Genomic DNA, 18,834 nt, shown 5'->3' on the forward strand with positions numbered 1-18,834 from the left:
TTCTTTCCTCTTCTTGGCTTTGTGTGTAAAGCTCCAATATAGCTTGGAAAAAATGACCCTGTTATAGCCAACCAGCTACTAAAATCATGAATTCTATTTGATTCAATTAGTCCAGCCATGTGGTCTTGGGATAATAGAGAGGAACCAGAGTGGGACACATTAAAGAAAACATAAACAGATGTCATTTTTCTTCACTTTTGGGAAAGGATATGAACTGGTCTCAGAAAGTTTGTTTAAAAAGTGGTGGTTTAAAAACAGAACAAACAAACTCAGTGGCTCTTGATAATTGTACTGCATGTGAGGTACAATATACTTTGAAGACCTTCGACTGAGACTAAAGAGGTGAAAGTGTCAATAATGCAAGTTATATGACATTTGCTGTTCTTTCCTATTTTGGGGTCTGAGGTATTTCAGAAGAGACATGGGCTGTTGAGAACCTGGCTGTTAAGTCTGGTGGAAAATACTTCCCTGACAGCTTAATGATAGGTTTATTTCAGATTACTAATTGAATTTCCTCTCACTGACGCACACTACATTTCCTCGACTCTCACTTGTATCATCAAGTCCAAATCGCTCTTTTCCTTAACCATGACTCTGACAAGTTATCAACTCAACAGCTCCGCTGAGATCCTCACTTGCCATGCAAACAGAGCTGACTCTATTGGAGCTCTTTTGTAATAAACTGTCCTGCACTTCTTACCTGTACAGCAGTTGTTGGTTGGGCAGAATCTGCTCCAACCTGCTGGTGTTCTTCAGTTTAAAGGTGAGGACGGCTGGGGAGGGGTTAGTGGTGAAGACCTTGATTATGCCCACGGGAAAGGACAAAGTCATGTCTCCTGTGATTTTCACAATGCACCTGGGGAATGAAGTCAAGAGTCTGAATTATATCTCAGATTACACAACTGATAAAGGCTGCAATCTCAATCAGTTTGATATACTTTCAACTAATAAAAGATAAAACTACAATAACCTAAAAAAAATCTCCATAATAACTGGAACCAGAGCACGTGTGAGGCTTTACTGAGATATTCCTTAAGTTTATTATCAAACTTATGTGTGTTAACATGTTTGTTCTCATAAAAGTTGTACTTTAGACCCTTAATCCACTCTTTATACAAAGTTCTAACCTAGGCCTGTTTGGATTACATATCCAACCTGTTGCAGACTAATAGTTTAATCTAACACACTGGGTTTAGGCTCAAGGTTTAACACTTCTCCATTTTTGTCAGTCTTAAACTCTATATATCTCTATGTTTCTACAGGCTAAGAGAGATGGCTTTCCAAGCAAGCTCTGGTCTCAACATCGCGCCATGTCTTTGCTCCATTGCTTATGAAATGTTCCATTTGCCAATCCTTAAAAAAATAAGCCTTTTGCAGAGCGGCAATTTAACAGCAGTTAACCAATAAAAGGCTGTATGTTTTCTCTGCCCCAGACTATGATCTGCCCCATGTAGGTTATCCACTCTGAAAGAATGGTGTCAGACTAACGCAAAACATTCCACGCATGCAGAGCAAGAGGGAGATACACTGCAAAATACACAGCCGAACCTCTGAGTGCAGTGCATGTGACAGCAGAACAACACCATGTACTCGATAACTTATAATGTCATATGTGTTATGGCCAGAGTTCTAACATGTATGCACGTGTATGGATGCAGGTCCATGTCGGGGACTTTGACCAGCAGGAGGTCATGTGAGACTCACTTAGTGGGATCAGCTCCTTTGAAGTAAGCATTAACCGACTCTGTGAAGGCCACAGCAATGGGCAAAGCATCTTGGGATGCCAGGGTCACAGGGCTGGGACCGCGAGATGTCCCTGAGAACAAGAAAGGCTCAGAGTTTGAGGTCTGTTGACTCAGCTGCAGATCAGACTTTCATAACAGTGGGATCCAAAGCTCACATCAGAATTGGGAAGGTTTGATCGTGCATTACATACAAGACGCATTATATAATTAGGAATATTTGTATTATTGTGCTTCATGAGGTCAGTACAGTGTTATTTTCCAAATAAACAGAAATAAAATTTGTTTTTAGAGCATTCGTGGTACAACATCTTTAGTTCAAATTAAGCTCTATTAGTCAGTCTGAAAGACCTCTGACGTCATTTAATACTTCCTTAGTCAAAGTCAATACAAGATGTATCAGTGAAATCATTCACTATTTTAACACACAAATCTTTATCACGTTAGGAGTTGATGCTGTTGACAGTCAGTCTGAAAAGGAGAGAAAGTAGTGCACACAACACACACAAACATAATCATGACAAGAGAATATATTCAGTTGTCCATCCAGCTCACACAACAGCCTGGTGTTAGTTTTGTTAAATACAGAATAGTCATCTTGCATGAACTTTAACCATACCTGCTGGTGTTTCACACTGCTTCTCAAAGGTAGGCAGCTTCGCTATGAACACATCATCCTCTTTACACCACAGGCATAAAGAGGCACAAAGAGGAAAGGAGGAGACAAACAAACCCAGAAAGCACAAATGTAAGGAGAGGTGATGCTGGGCACAGTTGTAAGCCAGTGCCTAAATGTGTGATGGTGGTAGGAGAACCCTTAGCTGAAAAGACTGCTAGGACTGAGATGAACAAAGAGCTAACAGGTCTTAATGATGGCATATATGTAGAGTACAAGAGGTGACTTTAACCACAATGGAAAGGAGTGTCTCTCAGGGAAAGAAGAGATTGGCAGACTCACTTTGGCTTAGTAGAAAGGAAGGGGAGAGGGAGAGAAGCTCTGGCTCTGGGGAAGAGAGGGGGTGAGCAAAGGTGTGCTCAGCTCCTGTAAGGAGAGGAGGGAAGGAAGGAAGGAAGGAAGGAAGGAAGGAGGAGTGAGGGCAGATGCAATAGGAGAAAATGGCACTTTTTGGTGCAAACACAACAGTATGTGGCACGTTGATGAGGAGCTGAAGAAGAGGAGAATAAAGATTCCAAGAAAAGGGAGATCTTACCAACAGTGGGGGTGTTTCCAGCACTAAGCGAGGCATTTGAGGACAAGGAAGAGGAGCTCTCTGCCCGGGCCAGTGGAGCAGTGGGGGGAGGGCTGGCACTAGATGTTTTGGGAGGGCTGAACGGCCGAACCTGAGTGAAGGGAGTCAGTCAGTGTCAGTGATGTCAATTTTAGCAGCAATCAATCATGTTGAGCTGCACATATAAGAATAGTCGCTCACAATCTCATTGATTCCTGTGAGTTTTCCAGTTGGGAGTTTGGGCCTGGAGGAGGGTCGTGGTGGGGGCACAAGTGCTCCAGCCATCAGCGGGGTTGTAGGTCGGTTTGGTGGTTGCACTGCACAGAAGAACCTACGTAAGTTTTATTTGTTCCTGACAGTTAACAGCATGAGAACCAGGTACAAAAAAATAGGTTCCACACTCAAGTAGCTGCAAAACCACCATGCATCAAGACTTAAAGGAAAACAACCAGAAAAATATTAAAACTGAAAATCAGACCAGAAAACAAATAAAACCAGAAAACACACAATATTTTCACAACTCAAAGAATCATGTTACAAACTAGGCAGTGAGTTAGAGAAGCATCCATAAAAAAACAAAACAAAACTTAAAGACATTCATACACAGATGTAACCTCCAATATACAAATACACACAAATGAAAACATACAGTTAAAATAAAATACAAAAATAAAAGTTTAAACCTCAGGCGTTCAGGTGTAAGACACATCTCTCACATCATTAATAATGTTACCAGTGAAGATTTTGCTTGGTTGAGCTGCTGTCATTGCTCGGTCTGTAATCCCAGAGAAGACATCCGAGCAACAGAGGAGGCTGTCCTCTCTGGTGCCCGGTGCTTTGCAGCAGGCATCAGCTGATTCATCAGAGAGGAAGCGACTTGACCTGCCAGAGCTGGACTGAGGCCTCTGGAGTTCCTTCACAGCAGACCCTAAGCCCTGACGGTGAGATGGAGTGAAATTATCACTGAAGGCAATCCACTGGCTCTGGGACCAGGACACGGAGGAGACTGCATCAACACTCTTTGGAGAGCTTTCACCGGGCGGGCTTCTGATGGGGTCAACAGGCTCACTCGGCAGGGTGATAGGGGCACTCTGGGCTCTCGCTGGTACAGGCTTGAGTGCTTGGAGAGGGTTTTCGGGTGAGTCCCAGGGAGAGGATGTGGACGAAGAGAAAGAGGAGACATCTTTGGATTGTTGGAGCTCTGCCAAGGGAGGAGTGCGCTCCCGTTGTGTCACCATCTCAGCTGAAGGAGGTGATGTGATTGACAACAGTGAGCAACAAATACAGAGCAGACAGTAAAGTTTTCACACGTCTGTGGCCCCGGTCAAATCGGAAAAATAACCTACGTGACCTTGTGTCTTTCTAACTTCATTCACTGCTGTATAGAAAATGTAAAAACAAAAACACAATAACAATACAAATACACACTGAAATAGTGTGACCACAATTTTTGCATCAAGGAATAACATGCATGCAAGTAAAATGCCTTGTTATCAATAAACATGCGAAGCACTGACCCTATTTTTAGACACACAAAGCATTTGAGTAAAAAATTTAGTCTGACTACACAGTTTATATATATAAAAAATGTTTGTGTAGTTACTCACTTTCAAATGCACCTGAAGCGACATTACTACAAAAACATTTACAAAAATAAAGGAAATAAACACAAATACCATGCGAAAGAGCAGCTGACGAATGGACTGGTTCTTCAAAAACATTTTCATTTTCATTACTGTCGGACAAATGGGTCGCACACATTTTACCTGAAGCCTCTGGCAGAAAGACGTCTGAGTCATTCATCAGAAAAAATGAGGATGGAGGTAAAGGAAGGATAGAGGCTAAGTCTAACAAAGGAGGTAAAACAAAAATCAAACCAATAATACATCAAGTTTTCAACTCAAAAATGACAAAGGAACAAATAACAAAACAAGTAAAAATGTACATAAAAGTATCTCAGTGCGCACATGATAAATATATGATAAACAAGTATCTAAACATTTTAAACTCCTTGTTAGCAAGTTTAATATTTTGAACTCTTTCAGTCTAATGTGTCATATGTGATAAACTTTAACAGGGTATAAGCAGGGGGCTGAATTCCCACCAATGCATGTTAATCGGGCACTTCATGATGCTCTTTTGACATTTAAGCCAAGACCTTTGACAGTAATGAGACTCTGTTTGACAACATATGTGCCAGTAGGCTTTATTGCCAGCCCTTTGACATCTACTACGTGCCAATTAACTGTGGATTATGTTCAGCCTAGGCAATAGGTCAGCACTAATGTCACTCTGTTTAAACACTGGTGTCAAGCGTGTAAAGTCATGAGAATCACACTATCACACTTTGTATGCAACAAAAACCTCAGTAAAACAAACTCAATTGTCTCAGAGAGAAGTATGACTGTAGACCCTTTGGAAGATTTTTAAGAAACAAAAACTGAGCTACATGGGTCAAAAATGGGGAAATTACTGAAAAAACAAATTGCAAACTGGAACAGAAAAAGCCTGGCATTTTAATTACCCAAAGTCAAATATTCTGCTAACTTCAAGGGTCAGTTGCCCCATCTGGGACTACCCTGAGAGGAAAGGTTTCCAACTGAGTAGCTTAGAAAAAGAAAGAGAGAAGGGCAGAATACACAGGCAGATGAGATCAATGAACAGAGGCTGAAAATGACTGGATCACTGGCTGAACCGGAGTATATGGAGAACAGTTGTTCCTTGAAGTTATATTCCTTCAGAGTTTCTGTTTACATCAATTGCCAAATTATAATTTTTACTCTCTGCATTTTGTATGCAATCAGCCATCAGTGTATTCATACTTTGATACAAAACAAACATTAAAGTTTAATGTTGTGTTACCTGCTGATGAGGGGACAGAAGAGGACGAGCCTGCTGCTAGATTTGGACTGAACGGGTCCAGAGACAGAAGGTCATTATTGGTCAATCTGCCAGAAAAGTCAAATCAAACTTCATGACATTTCTAGCAAAAATCAGCATAGTTGGCTTCAGAGCTACAGACGTAACACAGATACTTTAAAGTGAATGGATGTTGTAAAGATTAAGAAAACACTTGGGCACTGAATGTACGAGTTACAAAAAGCTTTACTCTGATACTCACTCATATGTGGGCACCTTGTTCTTTGCCAGTTCATCACCTGCAGTGAGACAAAAAAATAAATAAATAAAATGAAGACCCACAGACCTGCACAGTGATGACAGCAACATAAGACCCCAAAAGTAGAGATTTTCACCAGCTAGTTTTCAAAGACTGTAGCCAAAGTACATCACACCTTAACCCAGAAATACAAACTGAGGTTTGGGCTGCTCAAAACTCATAGAAATATATTTGCAGTAAGATTGATATTAAATAAAATATTCCTCTTATCTTTGCATCACAAAGTAAAACCTTACTGCAAAAGGGTTAACACAACCTAATAAGTTTTAATGTGCTGGTACCACTATAAACAGGGCAAGGAGTGTTTTAGCATCTGAAAACGAAACAAAGTTTTGCTTTGTTATTTTGTGCCCCTGTCTAAAGTGTTACAGTACATAAATCCATAGAAGCGTCAAATAAGCACCAAAACCACACATGTAAGTAAATCCCTAAAACTGAGATACTGAAGGTTTGCAGTGAGAGAACACAGTTGTGAGTCGTGTTAGCTGGTGTCAGCCGTCTGCAGCAGCTGCATGAAAGGCTCCTGTGAGGGTACAGATTTCAGGGATGTGGCAGATACTTTGAGGACAGCGGGAGACAGGGTTGTAGGCCAACTACTGTAGTGAAAATATACTCACCAGGACCCTGAGCCTTAGAGCTTAATGTAGATACTCCTGAGATCCCTAAGCGTATGTAGAGTATACAGTACCTATCAATGGCATTACTTTTTGTAAAGTGACTCTATCAGAGTTTCAGCAACAAACTGCACACATAATTAGAATTTATACAAATAATGTAGGTGAAAATCTTTGAAAAAAAAAAAGGAAAACAAGTTAAACCCCTCAAAAAAACTTTCTGGATTAATAGTCAATAATCAATAGGATCTCATGATTGACCTGTATGTTTAACTATCCTTAAAGCATTTGGGGAAAAAAAATAATAAATGCAGCAAACACACAGAACTGCGCTGGTTTGCCGAAGATCATTTCTGACAAAATGAAAATATAAACAGCTAATTAAGCAATTAATCTTATCTGTATCATAGGAGGGAAAGATCTCTCAAACTCACATTTACACAAAGGAACAGTTATTTACTTTTTCCTGGGATATGTTGGTTTTGGCTAGATTTCTGGATTTTTCTTTTTAAAGACAACCTCTTTAAAAACAACTCAAGCCAAGAAAAATGTAGTTGAGAAGTTGTACAGTCGATCCCCCTTCACAGCCATCCAGCAACACATGGACATAGAGAGGTCAGACAGAAAATACTCACTGGACTGGTTCCTCCGCATCTGTCCCTGAAAACAAAAACAGACATTAATTAATCGGAGACAAATACGACCCACCACGAACTGTTATTTGCCAGAACTTTGCTTTCTTTGTTAATAAAATCCTGACACATAAAAGTGATCATTCTCCAATACACGCCACTTTTAAGTATTTTATGGGTCATTACGGTCTTCAGCATCAACAGGCCAGAACCTCTTACACATTCCTGTACTCTTCACAAAAAGTAGACTAAGATCTGAAGTCTTAAACTGTGTTTATATGAAAATCTTTAAGATTTTAAATATATGAAACCACAGTGAAAATATAAATGTATATATGAATACATTCAAAGGTTGAACACTACACTATTAATTATTCCCTTTGCCAAAGGGGATTTTCCACTTCAGACTTAAAGACAGTAAATCACAGGACTACGTTCAACTCACACATACCAGACGTTAAACCTAGGGTGAAAAACTCAGCTGTGCAAAACTGCACATCTAAGCCCATAGAACGATCGGTCAGGGACAGAGTGTGCCCCCAGCACTTCACCAACTTCCTTCGCAGAGCCTTTTTTTCAGGACATAAATCTGCCGTGTCATGCTGTTTAACACAAGATATGCAAGATATCTTCTTGGGGAACACCAACCCAATGGAAACTTAGAGCATCAATTTCAATAAACAGCTTATTTGTACAAGGAGAAAGGTTAGGGGGATTGTCAAGGAAGGAGAAAAAACCTAAATGGGTTTAAGGAACATAGCAAAAGCATTTAACCACCGTAGAGCTGCGAGGCCAGGGTTTAGTCCCACAGGCGCTAAGCGGCAAATGGGTTCAATTACGGCTCTTGTTGGCCACACACACACACGACTTCCATTGCTATTTTGATAAAGGGAACAAGGCAGAGGGGGAACCAACCGGGAGGAGAAATGAAAAGGACAGAAAAATGAGCACTGAGGATAGAAAAAAAAAAACTCAATAATTTACACCAGATGATGCAACATTCGTCATCACCTTGGATGTATGCTTTAACTTTAATCCGAACTTTTCTGTGTGTATAGAATAAGAAAAGGGTGCAAACAAAGAGAAGGGAGAATATAATGTAATGACTCTTTTAGTATTTAAATGCAAATCAGTCAAACAGCAGTTTGTGTTTTTTTGTACTTTTAGGTTTAGAAAGTAATTGTGGGTTTGAGTCTCAACAACAACCAAAACCAAGCTGCAATATACAAAGTTAAAATAACATCTTTCGTTCTGAATCTTTTTACATTAAATAGAACAAAAACATCCTTGACAAACTTATAACTTTATAATGAATTCTTAGGGTGGAAAAAGAAAACATTTGCAAAAAAAAAAACAACAAAACAAAACAAACAAAAAAAAAAGCAGGCAACTAACCCCATAAAGTATTCATAAATAACCACAACACAATTCTGTCTAGAGCAAGTGGTCTCCAATAAAACCCAAAGAGTGAAAGCAAACAAAGAAAGGAGGAAAAAAAAAAAAGAGTAGGTACAACATAAACATTGAGGAAGAAGAGAAGAGCTGGGGAAGGGAGAGAGCTAGGAAGAAGGTGGCGTGACATTTGTTTTATGTGCAGCCAAGGGAGCACAGCGGGTGGAACCCACTAGACCCCCTTCATGACACTGAGCGTGCCCTCTCTGCCACTTCACAACAACGCCGACAACAACAACTCAGTGAATGTTTGCACACAAGCAGTAGTGGTGTTAAAGTTGAATGAAAAAGGCTATTTTCACAGAGCAGCAAAGAGATTCAGAGATTAAGTGATGGTGAAGGACAAGAAGATGAATGATGGCCTCCACGACTCAGGTCATGGGTCAGAGTGGGCTCTGTGCGTGCGTGTAACCTGCTGACCATTGCCATGAAACATTCCCTTAAGTTTGCATGTGTGACAGTCTGCAGCAAAGGCCAACAACATCAGATGCTTAACTTATTGTTTCTGAGTTCGTGATATTTTTTCTTTAAAAAATAATAAATAAAAAATTTAAAAATGTATTCCCAAGGTTGTTTGACATGAAACTGAATTCCAAGTAAAAACACAACATGAAATGTGGGCAAACAGGAACCAGAAGTCAATCTGGCATATAAAATAAATTAGACAGAACACATAGGCCTTTCCAATGTAAATAATATAAGCTTGAAGAAGAAGTGACTAATGTCGAATGTCTACAGGAGGGAGAGTACAGTTGGTTAAATTGTGTTCCCATATATCCTGACAGGGGTTTGCTATTCTCCTGTTGCCCTCTAGTGTTGCAGAAGCAGCACAGACGTCCGGTGCAGCAGAGCAGGAGCAGCAACAGGTTTGTGTTTGAGTTATTTTAGTAGCTGGTATATTTTTTGTATGTTATGAAGCCATACCGAGGTTGATGGTGACAGGATGATGTTTCCAATGGAGGCTTTAAGTTCATCAATAGTTGCTTGGGTCTGATGTGTGCTGTTGTTTGGCTGAACGGGTTTGATTTCTACGTGGAACTTCCTGGGCTCATCTTCGTCCTCTGAATCGCTCGATGAATTGAAGGAATTTTCTTTGGCATGTGAACAAAAACAATTAAGGAGGCAACAACAACACCAGGGAGAGCACATCTGCAGCACAGTTTTATTTTAATTTAGAACTGGCCTCTGACTGCAGACGGGTGTAAACAGAAAAACAAAGAGCAATAATTACTTGATGTCTTACAACCTGGACTAAGCCTGAGAGTGTGATTAACATCAAGAGAAATGAAAAGGATATCATTTTCATTTATTTCTGGTCTGATACAGAAGCCGTCTTCATCAACCTGGGGAACATTCTGCAAAACACAAGCAAAAACAAAAGTCATTCAAAATTATACACAATGCAAAAAAATAAGTGCTTTTTAAGTATATCTTTTATTACACATTTTACACCCAAACAGTATTTACAGTTATCCATGTTATTATACTAAATTGATTTTTTTGTATAACATTTAAAACTAATATTTATAATTTAATTTAGGCAAGAAATCCTTTAAAAGTATTTTAAATTAGTTGATACATGTGGTATTTGTAGTATTATGCTATTCAAAATAGGACAATTTATTGTTAACTAAATTCTTGGTTTCAACCACTTTTCTATTTGGATGTCAATCTACTTAATTATACTAAATTTTACTAAATAAAATCAAACTTAGACTAAATGTAGTTATATTTTTTATCAGAATTTGGTTTATTTTCCTCACACCTAATAAGCCCATTTGTTTTTATTTATTTTTATTTGGTTTATCAATAAGCATCTATAATTATAACACGGGGAATGGGTAGACAGTGAAAACACTCCACACGTCTTTAACAACTTAAAACACAGTGACAATAATTTAATTCCAGTATTTTACACGGCACCAACCCCCCCCCCCCAGGAAGGAGCACAGGATGTTCTTATTCACGCATTTAAATAAAATGACGTGCAACATAAATAGTGACATAACATTTTTCAACTTTCTCATTAAACATTTATATATTCTACTAAGGATACATGAATAGTATTATAGGACACAGGAAATGTTTTTGTAGTAATCTACTGTTAAAAATATATTTTTTAAAAAATGTATGCACATTTATTAACTATATTTGCTTATTGTGATATACAAACAAAAAAGTCTAAGAATTAATATCTTATGTGTGTGTATTAGCTTACAGCATTCTGGATGTCTATAGCCCCATAGTATCCGGGGGGAGCGCCATTGGCAGTGTTCTATGAGCAGAAAAAGCAAGAAATGAATGAAATAAATCTGCAAAATAAATGAGTGACCAGAGAGACAGAGTCACATGTTGAAGTAGCAAAATCCACAACAGAATAAAATGAAAAAGGATCTTTTCCTCCTCCTGCTGTTTGAAATCAATATAACATACAAAAGATGAATTAAAATAAATACAAAAGTACTAATGGCTGATTTTATGAAAATTATACTCACAGCAGCTTCAACTTCTGTAGATTCCCTAGAAGAGAAGAAAAAGGCCACGTGATGAAAAAGATCTTTATAGGAGGGAAAACAAAAATAAGCAGCCTCAGCTTTGCTGTTTGCTGAAGATACAAAAACCTTCACTCACGTGGAGTCTGTGTCCTTATCTTTCCTGCGACCTGGGATGCCAAATGGTTTTCGCCTTCTGGGTTTGGCACCTTAAAACACAAGCAAAGCAAAGCACAGTGGACAAAAAGGCTATTAAATCTGTTCTCAGTCATATATAAAACAGGGTTTAATAATTTGCCATCCACATTTAAAGCCTTATTTTAGTGAAGTTCTCCTTGCTCAGTACTGATAATATCTTACTGTATTTTGGATATCTTTAAATGTACCTTACCTTCAGTAGCAATGGCTATATTGCACTCCTCAAATTCAATGGGCCCTAATGAGACAAAAGAAATCATTGGGGATCATTTGGCATGGAAAGGGTCAATGACACACTGCTGTGAATGTACGTCATGCAATAATCACATACACATACATTGGGAAACACACAACAGTGCAGTCTGGCATGCCATACAGAGTGTGTATACAAACAATGGCTACACTGGGCCCAGAGGGCAGACAGGGTCAATAGCGGAGTCAACTGTGTGTCTGGTGGCCCTCACAAAGATGTGACACTCCCTCCTGGGGACACAAACCACTGCTCTAGTGCACTCTGCACCAAGTCTTCCTCACAGAGTCAGAGAAAAAAAAAACCCACTTAGGATACACGAACCAACTCTTAATCAACACAGGAACCTTGGTATTCACAACAGAACATGACAGGTAAGAATTTAAAATGAGGTGAAAGTAAATCCACACACACAAAAGTCACTAACCTGAATAAAATAACCTGTCAAAGATTACACGCAGTTGTGTTTAAGGCCACTTGAACTATCAGCTCACATATCAGCGCACACACAAACATACTAACAGCCTACTAAAATAACCTTGATTAATAGAGCACAACCAGCCATGGATTTATCTGAACAGAACACAGCCTTGTTTTTCGTTATTCAGATACGTCATTCATTTGATGAGAAAACACTGAAAAACTATTTACACTTAATTTAATGCTCACACACATTTACCTCCAAGGCCCTACACTTGATTGTTACGCTTCAACTGTGTCTCCAGAAACATTTATGGAAGCTATTTCAAAGGTTCTGCATGTTAACATAGACATACTCACACAAATACACACACATACACACACTAAAAACTGTAGAAAAACCACAGGCAACACATGCGATGTGTGTATATGTCAATCAGGGAAATCCAGGAAGGTGCACTCTTTGTGTGTGTGTGTGTGTGTGTGTGTGTGTGTGTGTGTGTGTGTGTGTGTGTGTGGTGTGTGTGTGGTCTTAGAGTTACAGAAACTGTGACATAATAAACAAACAGAAATAATTTGCATGAATAATATAATATATATTAAGTGTAATATATATTATATCTGCTACCAAACCAGACAGACACAAATACACTCCTGCTCTCTCCTGCTCTGTCTGTCTCAGGGAGAAAGAGAGAGACATGGGGCAGGACCCTCTGGCAGTATGTCTGATACACTAACATCCTTTGACCTGAAAACAACAAAGCTAATGATATTTTAACTCTAAATGCATACAAGTCCAATACAGTCTCTCAGAGGATGCCAGTTGCGAGCAGAATTGACGCATTGTCTGGCGTGTGCAATGCTGAATGAAGCTCAGGGAAGCGGTGAGTCGAGAGGCAAGCATCACGCCAAGTGAGGTGGATAAAGTACACCAATGACCGATCTACTCTACTGTGCAATATCAAGCGTCTTCACTGCTGGCAAATACGCAACAGCACATATGTCTATTTGTGCATGTGCATACAAAAGAGTTTCATGCCAATCAAAACTAAATTGACAACTAACTCATCCAACAATTTTGTCTCATGGGAGAAAGTGAGAGAGAGGGTAATTTTATCGTCCTCATTCGGTCACCGTGCTGACATAAAACAGGAAAAAAACATCTGAGCTCTGAGGTTTCCTGGAGAGGAAGCTCATAATCATTATCTCATTTGACTTCATCTTTCATTAAATGCATCAGCTGTAGATACTGTCAAACAAAAGTCATGAAAAAGGACCCAGAACAAGGGAAATTACTGGAAAATTACACATCGTATTCTTTATTCAAGCTCTGGGATGTTTAACAAATGCTGTGAATCTACGTAAGGCCCAGGCAGAGCAGGAACTCTTTGCCGCTAGCGTCCTGTGATTGCATCTGACAATATTTATGCACACCAACTGCAAAAAAAGTCTAAACACCAGACACATGAATATTACCTAAATCTGGGCAGACATTAGGAACTGTTTAAACATCTCCTAAACAGACAGACGACTTTGTTTACACAGGAGAAGATGTTTCTTTTCTTTCTTCTTTCTGTGAGGGAAGCATGCAGTCACGCATGAATGGAGAATGGTTTTTTAAATTGCATATGCTTCACATGGCACTGGGAGTGGACGAGGAGTGGAGGGGGTTTGCGTGTCTGGCCCACCGCCAGTTGACAGCTCAGCTGGATATCGTTGAACACTCTGAACCCCCCCTGCCTTGCAGCGTGTCACTTTGGGATTGTTTCCGCAATAGAAAGTTTATTCAACCTCTCTCTTTCTAAAGGCACTGCACCGGCCATCCATTCAGCTATTTAATCAGGGGACAGACAGGTTATTTTTCTGACAGGATCAGAGCTGCTGAGCAATACCCAATGAACAGCTTGATACAAAAGGAATTTTGTGACCGTTTTTTTAGCCTCAATTAATTCTGCTGTCCAAACAAATGAAGGCCACCACCCCTTGAATTCAGTGTCTGGACACAGGGGTCACCGTTTGTGTACACACAAACACAGCAGAGGTGAACCGTGACGTAATATGTTACAACTACCGGGCTTAGAGAAGTAATTGGATATTTATGACAGACCTTTAAGTTGTTCACATGTATTAGATTCCACATTTTAATAACAGTAAAACAGATAACTGCATAAAACTGAGCTTCAGAGCTTCTAAAACAATGGCAAGAGTAACTATGGATGAGCTGTGAGAGAGAGAGGATATGTGTGTGTGTGTGTGTGTGTGTGTGTATGAAAAAATGCAGGAAAGGGGGGTAGAGTCTACGAGGAGTCTGAGGAGTATTCCCTTGATTATTGTGGCACCGCAAAGTTTACACAGGAGTCATTGTTGAGCTCTGACCTCCTGAAAAGGCTGGTTCTGCCTACTTAGTCTGCAAGCACAGCAAAGCCCCCTGTGTGTCACATGCTTACTGGAATGCCAAGCCTGCCTACCTTTACAGCAGATTACTATGATTGACTCTGATGGCCCTCTCCTACTTCTAATTGCCCCTCTCTATACACCCCTCCCCACATGGCAACAGGCAGAAGCCCGTCCCCCTGACCACTTATTTACAGTGGCTTCAGAAACTAACTTAATTTCATTTTAAATAGATAAAATTGCCATTTTGTCATCAAATCCAGGTGTGCAGAGACTCAAGAAGACTTGATCACGGTCATAGGGGTTTGTACAAAGTTTGAAACACTAAACAACATCTGAATACATTTTTGATAAATCTGCAAAATAAATTCTAAAAAATATCTTTATCAATGGACAAAACGGCAATTTTAATCCATGTAAAATGAAATCCTCAATACAATAACATGTGGAAAAATGTTAGGAAAAGGATTAACTGTTCACAAACAACACAAACACCAACACACCCTGATTAGTAGAATAAGATATACCGTAGAGTGCAGGGGCTTACCTGGTCTCTCCTTTCCTGTTCCTTTGCTCTCAGCCAGTTTCTGTATTAAACTCTCCAATGATGTGTTTTCAATGTTCCTCACAAATTCATAGTGGACCTTTAAAAAACAAAACAGTAGATCATATTTATTTTACTTGTCATGGAGGCACATCCAACGCAACCGCAAAGGTGGAATAACTGAATATTTTTTCATGACCTCAAACTAAAATGTTCACCATTAGTTAGAAAAGGTCCTGGCTGTGGTGGGCCCGGTTCTGCTGGAGGTTTCTTCCCTTAAAGGGAGTTTTTCCTCTCCACTGTCGCCAAGTGCTTGCTCATAAGGGATCTGTTGGGTTTTTGTTGTTGTAAAGTGCTGTGAGATGATTGTGTTGTGATTTGGCGCTATAGAAATAAACCTAACACTAACATTGCTAGTCACTGATTATTTTTGTCTTTTATACTTTTAGATATACAAAAACGTTTGTGTCTTGTGCTGAATGTTTGCTATTTTATGATATAAAGATCAGGTGACAAATACAGGCTGCTGCTAGTTCTCCCTGTAACCTGTATTTGCCTTTTGTTGATTACTATAACATTTATTTTGAATTTGGCCTGTGGAGACATACTGTAGTTACTGTCACTGTATTGTGTCAGGCTGAATTATTGTTGTTGGCACTGTGGTCTGCTGACGCCCTTTGGGCACTGTCAGAGCAGAGAGTGTTTGTTTGCTTGTTTGCTTTGGATGTGCATGTGTGCTTGTGTGTTTACTGAGGGGGAAGTGAAACGATGTATAGGCATGGGGATGAAGAGCAGTGACTCACTGTGCCATCTCACCAAACCATTTAGATGTGCGTGATACTGTAAGCGCAGAGTGGCTCCACTATCAAACACCCACCCACACACACACACACACACACGTGCATGCCCCCTGGGTCCCTGTGGTGAGGTGGAGTGCATTAGCCTCCATTGCCATTGCAAGAGAGGATGCTGGGGGGGGAGGGTGATGTGGGTGAGGGGGGCAGCAGGGAGGTTGCTGTGGTGAGGGAGTATGTTCACTGCAGCACACGCGATCTGTCAGGTGCTGCTGCAATGATGGAGGGCACCAATGCCATCAACCCGCATGCCCCCCCCCACACACATACATATATATATATATATATATATATGTGTATATATGTATATATATACATATACACACACACACACACACACACACACACACACACACACACACACACACACACACACACACACACACACACACCATGCCATGGAGAGTTTCGGAACATGCACCTGCCTTCAAGATATCCTCACTCACACATGTTCACTTATAAAAACAAACAGACACACATAACCTTACGTAAGTTTAAAGCTTTCTGCACAGAGAACAACACTCTACAGTTTTCTTAACTCAAACAGGACTTAATATACCTATATAAGGTATTTCCATTCTTTACTCAGCTCACATTTTTCATCTCCTTGTTTCATTCTAACCCTCTTATGCGTCATGCTCACTGAGCTGATACTGGCTGAGCAATGTCTGAAAATACCTGCAAGGTTGACAGGATTAGTTACAGGTATTGCAACTACTGCTATTGCTTTGGTTTCATTCACTGACCCTCCCTGTCATCACTGCTCTCTCGTAGTTTAATGTCCCTGGTCTGAAAGCAGCTCAGACACTGGGCAGCAACCTTTTTGTGCAAGTCTGTGTGCAGGCACTCTCCGACCATCCATTAAATCAACAGTGCAGCGACAAGGACACAGGACGGTGATAGCTTCTCTTCTGAACCACAAAGAGACAGTAACAAATTTCCTAATGGTTCATGTCAGAGAAAGTAATATCTACACTGCAAGTAATATGTAACACATATATTTGACATAGTATTTTTATCAGTCAGTTGTCACACACAAGGGCTTCGTGTCTTTTGTGTGTGACAGTGATGGTGGGCATGCCTAACAGCTCTCATCATGTTAGGCATTTCAAATATAAGAGCATGCACATGAATGATTTTATCAGCGAGTTTGCCTGTCACCATGAATGCTCAGTGACTAAGCAGCAGCACAGTGTTGCAGAGTTAGAAACTGGTCCCTGCCTCCTTCGACCTTCGCTCTCTCTTGCTCACTCTTATGTAACAATGGTACTCCCAAAGTACCTCACAGCCTGGTTTCAAGAGGTTTATCATTCAAATTACAACATCTTAGACTGATTCTGATTTTTTGCTTTGGAAAAATTGCCCTTTTGTCTTCAAGCAGTATTTAAATTTGGTTCAGCAACAGGCAGCAGCGCAGCCTGTCACTGCATTCTTTCCAACTTTCTGTAGGAGTTGCAGGCTGGACTGCTCTTGATGTAGATGCTCTTGATGTAGCTGTGTCGCCCTCTATGGAAAGTAAAGGAACTACAGCGGCAACATCGCAACTGAGCAGCCACATATTAATGAGAACAGAGCAATAGATTGTGTTGTGGGCTATTTAGTGTGGGACTGGTAAGTATGACTGCTCAATAAATCTGGACAATGTAAAATACTGATTAATATACCCGCAAATAATGTTTGAAGAACAGTTACACTTGATGCCCTTTTCTAAAGCCTAAACAAACTTCCTGAAACAAACAGGCCTGTGCAGCACTTTTAACTATCAGACATGGCATTTGGCAGGTGTTTGGACGTCTGGAGGTGTTTTCGATAGGCTGAGAGGGAGTTTTGATCAGTTTTTAATTGCTTGGCATGAAAGGATGAATGAAACATTTCCTGCTTCTCAGTGAAATGATTAGTGAGATCAAACACAACACTAATTGACATGACACCCAGTGAACCCATTGAGCACAGTCTCAGGTCAACAAGACACCTACTCCACCCACAGGAATGTTAGTCTATGTATGTGTGTGTGTGTGTGTATACACACTCACCTCTCCAATATGAATGTGTGTTTCTTCGACAGACTGCGAATATGACTGAATGATCTCCTTCATGTGGAGAATGTGGTTTTCTTCAATGTCTTGGAATTTCTGTTAGACAGGATGAGGACAGTTATTAGACGGCAATGCAACTGAAATCGAATGAGACGCATGTCAACAAATGTGTATCATTGTGTCAGACTCATTAAATAGGCATGACAACAAAAACAAGTTAAAGACAAAAGAAACAACCTAAGAAATTTCACTTCCTTTTTTGGTCTGTTCCTGCCACTTCCTGAGTGTCTGGGTGGTCTATAGCTCAAACACACACTCACAAATATAGGTCTTCCCACAAGATGTCAGTTATTCTGTTCATGAGATACATTGATGGAGGTTCATTTCTGCCTTTGAGCTGTTGTATGGTCTAGATCACCATCTTAAATGCTGGTATTTACTTCCATTTGAGTCTGACTCCAGGCTTCTGGGGTAAACCAAGGAGAATGAGTATAAATAATCATAAACTGGAAAATCACAGTGGGGATGGAGAGGAAGATGAGCCTTTCTAACCACAAACACTCAGAGATAAAGAGCCACTTACTCCTGCTTTTACACTACAGAGACATGCACACAACTAATGCTGTACTTTTGTCATTTACCACAATAACAGCTAGCTATACGTTCACATGCAGACACTCCTTCCCACCCACAGACACACTTAGAGAAAGAACACACATGTAGAAGCCCCAATGATGTCAGAGAGCACATGCATTCAAGTTTTGTAACTCATGCCCACATGTGCTGCATTTGAGATGAG

At 40.1% G+C, this 18,834-nt stretch overlaps 1 protein-coding gene across 8 annotated transcripts in view; it reads right to left on the reverse strand.

Annotated features, from left to right (window-relative positions):
- fcho2 (FCH and mu domain containing endocytic adaptor 2) overlaps positions 1-18,834 on the reverse strand; it is a 34,787-nt gene that overhangs the window by 3,837 nt on the left and 12,116 nt on the right. The window contains exons 7-26 of one of the 8 annotated variants that reach the window (XM_026297100.1): positions 18,033-18,131; positions 15,149-15,245; positions 11,731-11,775; positions 11,479-11,548; positions 11,343-11,367; positions 11,066-11,122; positions 10,145-10,202; positions 9,772-9,947; positions 7,399-7,423; positions 6,767-6,811; positions 6,093-6,129; positions 5,834-5,919; positions 4,738-4,818; positions 3,705-4,214; positions 3,173-3,288; positions 2,954-3,083; positions 2,701-2,784; positions 2,362-2,421; positions 1,705-1,816; positions 701-856 (exon numbers count right to left, since the gene is read on the reverse strand). In XM_026297100.1, coding sequence (XP_026152885.1) covers positions 701-856; positions 1,705-1,816; positions 2,362-2,421; positions 2,701-2,784; positions 2,954-3,083; positions 3,173-3,288; positions 3,705-4,214; positions 4,738-4,818; positions 5,834-5,919; positions 6,093-6,129; positions 6,767-6,811; positions 7,399-7,423; positions 9,772-9,947; positions 10,145-10,202; positions 11,066-11,122; positions 11,343-11,367; positions 11,479-11,548; positions 11,731-11,775; positions 15,149-15,245; positions 18,033-18,131 — 2,069 coding nt within the window. The remainder of the gene's footprint in view (positions 1-700; positions 857-1,704; positions 1,817-2,361; positions 2,422-2,700; positions 2,785-2,953; positions 3,084-3,172; positions 3,289-3,704; positions 4,215-4,737; positions 4,819-5,833; positions 5,920-6,092; positions 6,130-6,766; positions 6,812-7,398; positions 7,424-9,771; positions 9,948-10,144; positions 10,203-11,065; positions 11,123-11,342; positions 11,368-11,478; positions 11,549-11,730; positions 11,776-15,148; positions 15,246-18,032; positions 18,132-18,834) is intronic. The other 7 variants (XM_026297101.1, XM_026297102.1, XM_026297104.1 and 4 more) reach the window with 7 other exon arrangements.

The sequence above is a fragment of the Mastacembelus armatus genome, chromosome 12 (genome assembly GCF_900324485.2).
Source record: "Mastacembelus armatus chromosome 12, fMasArm1.2, whole genome shotgun sequence".
NCBI lineage: Eukaryota > Metazoa > Chordata > Actinopteri > Synbranchiformes > Mastacembelidae > Mastacembelus > Mastacembelus armatus.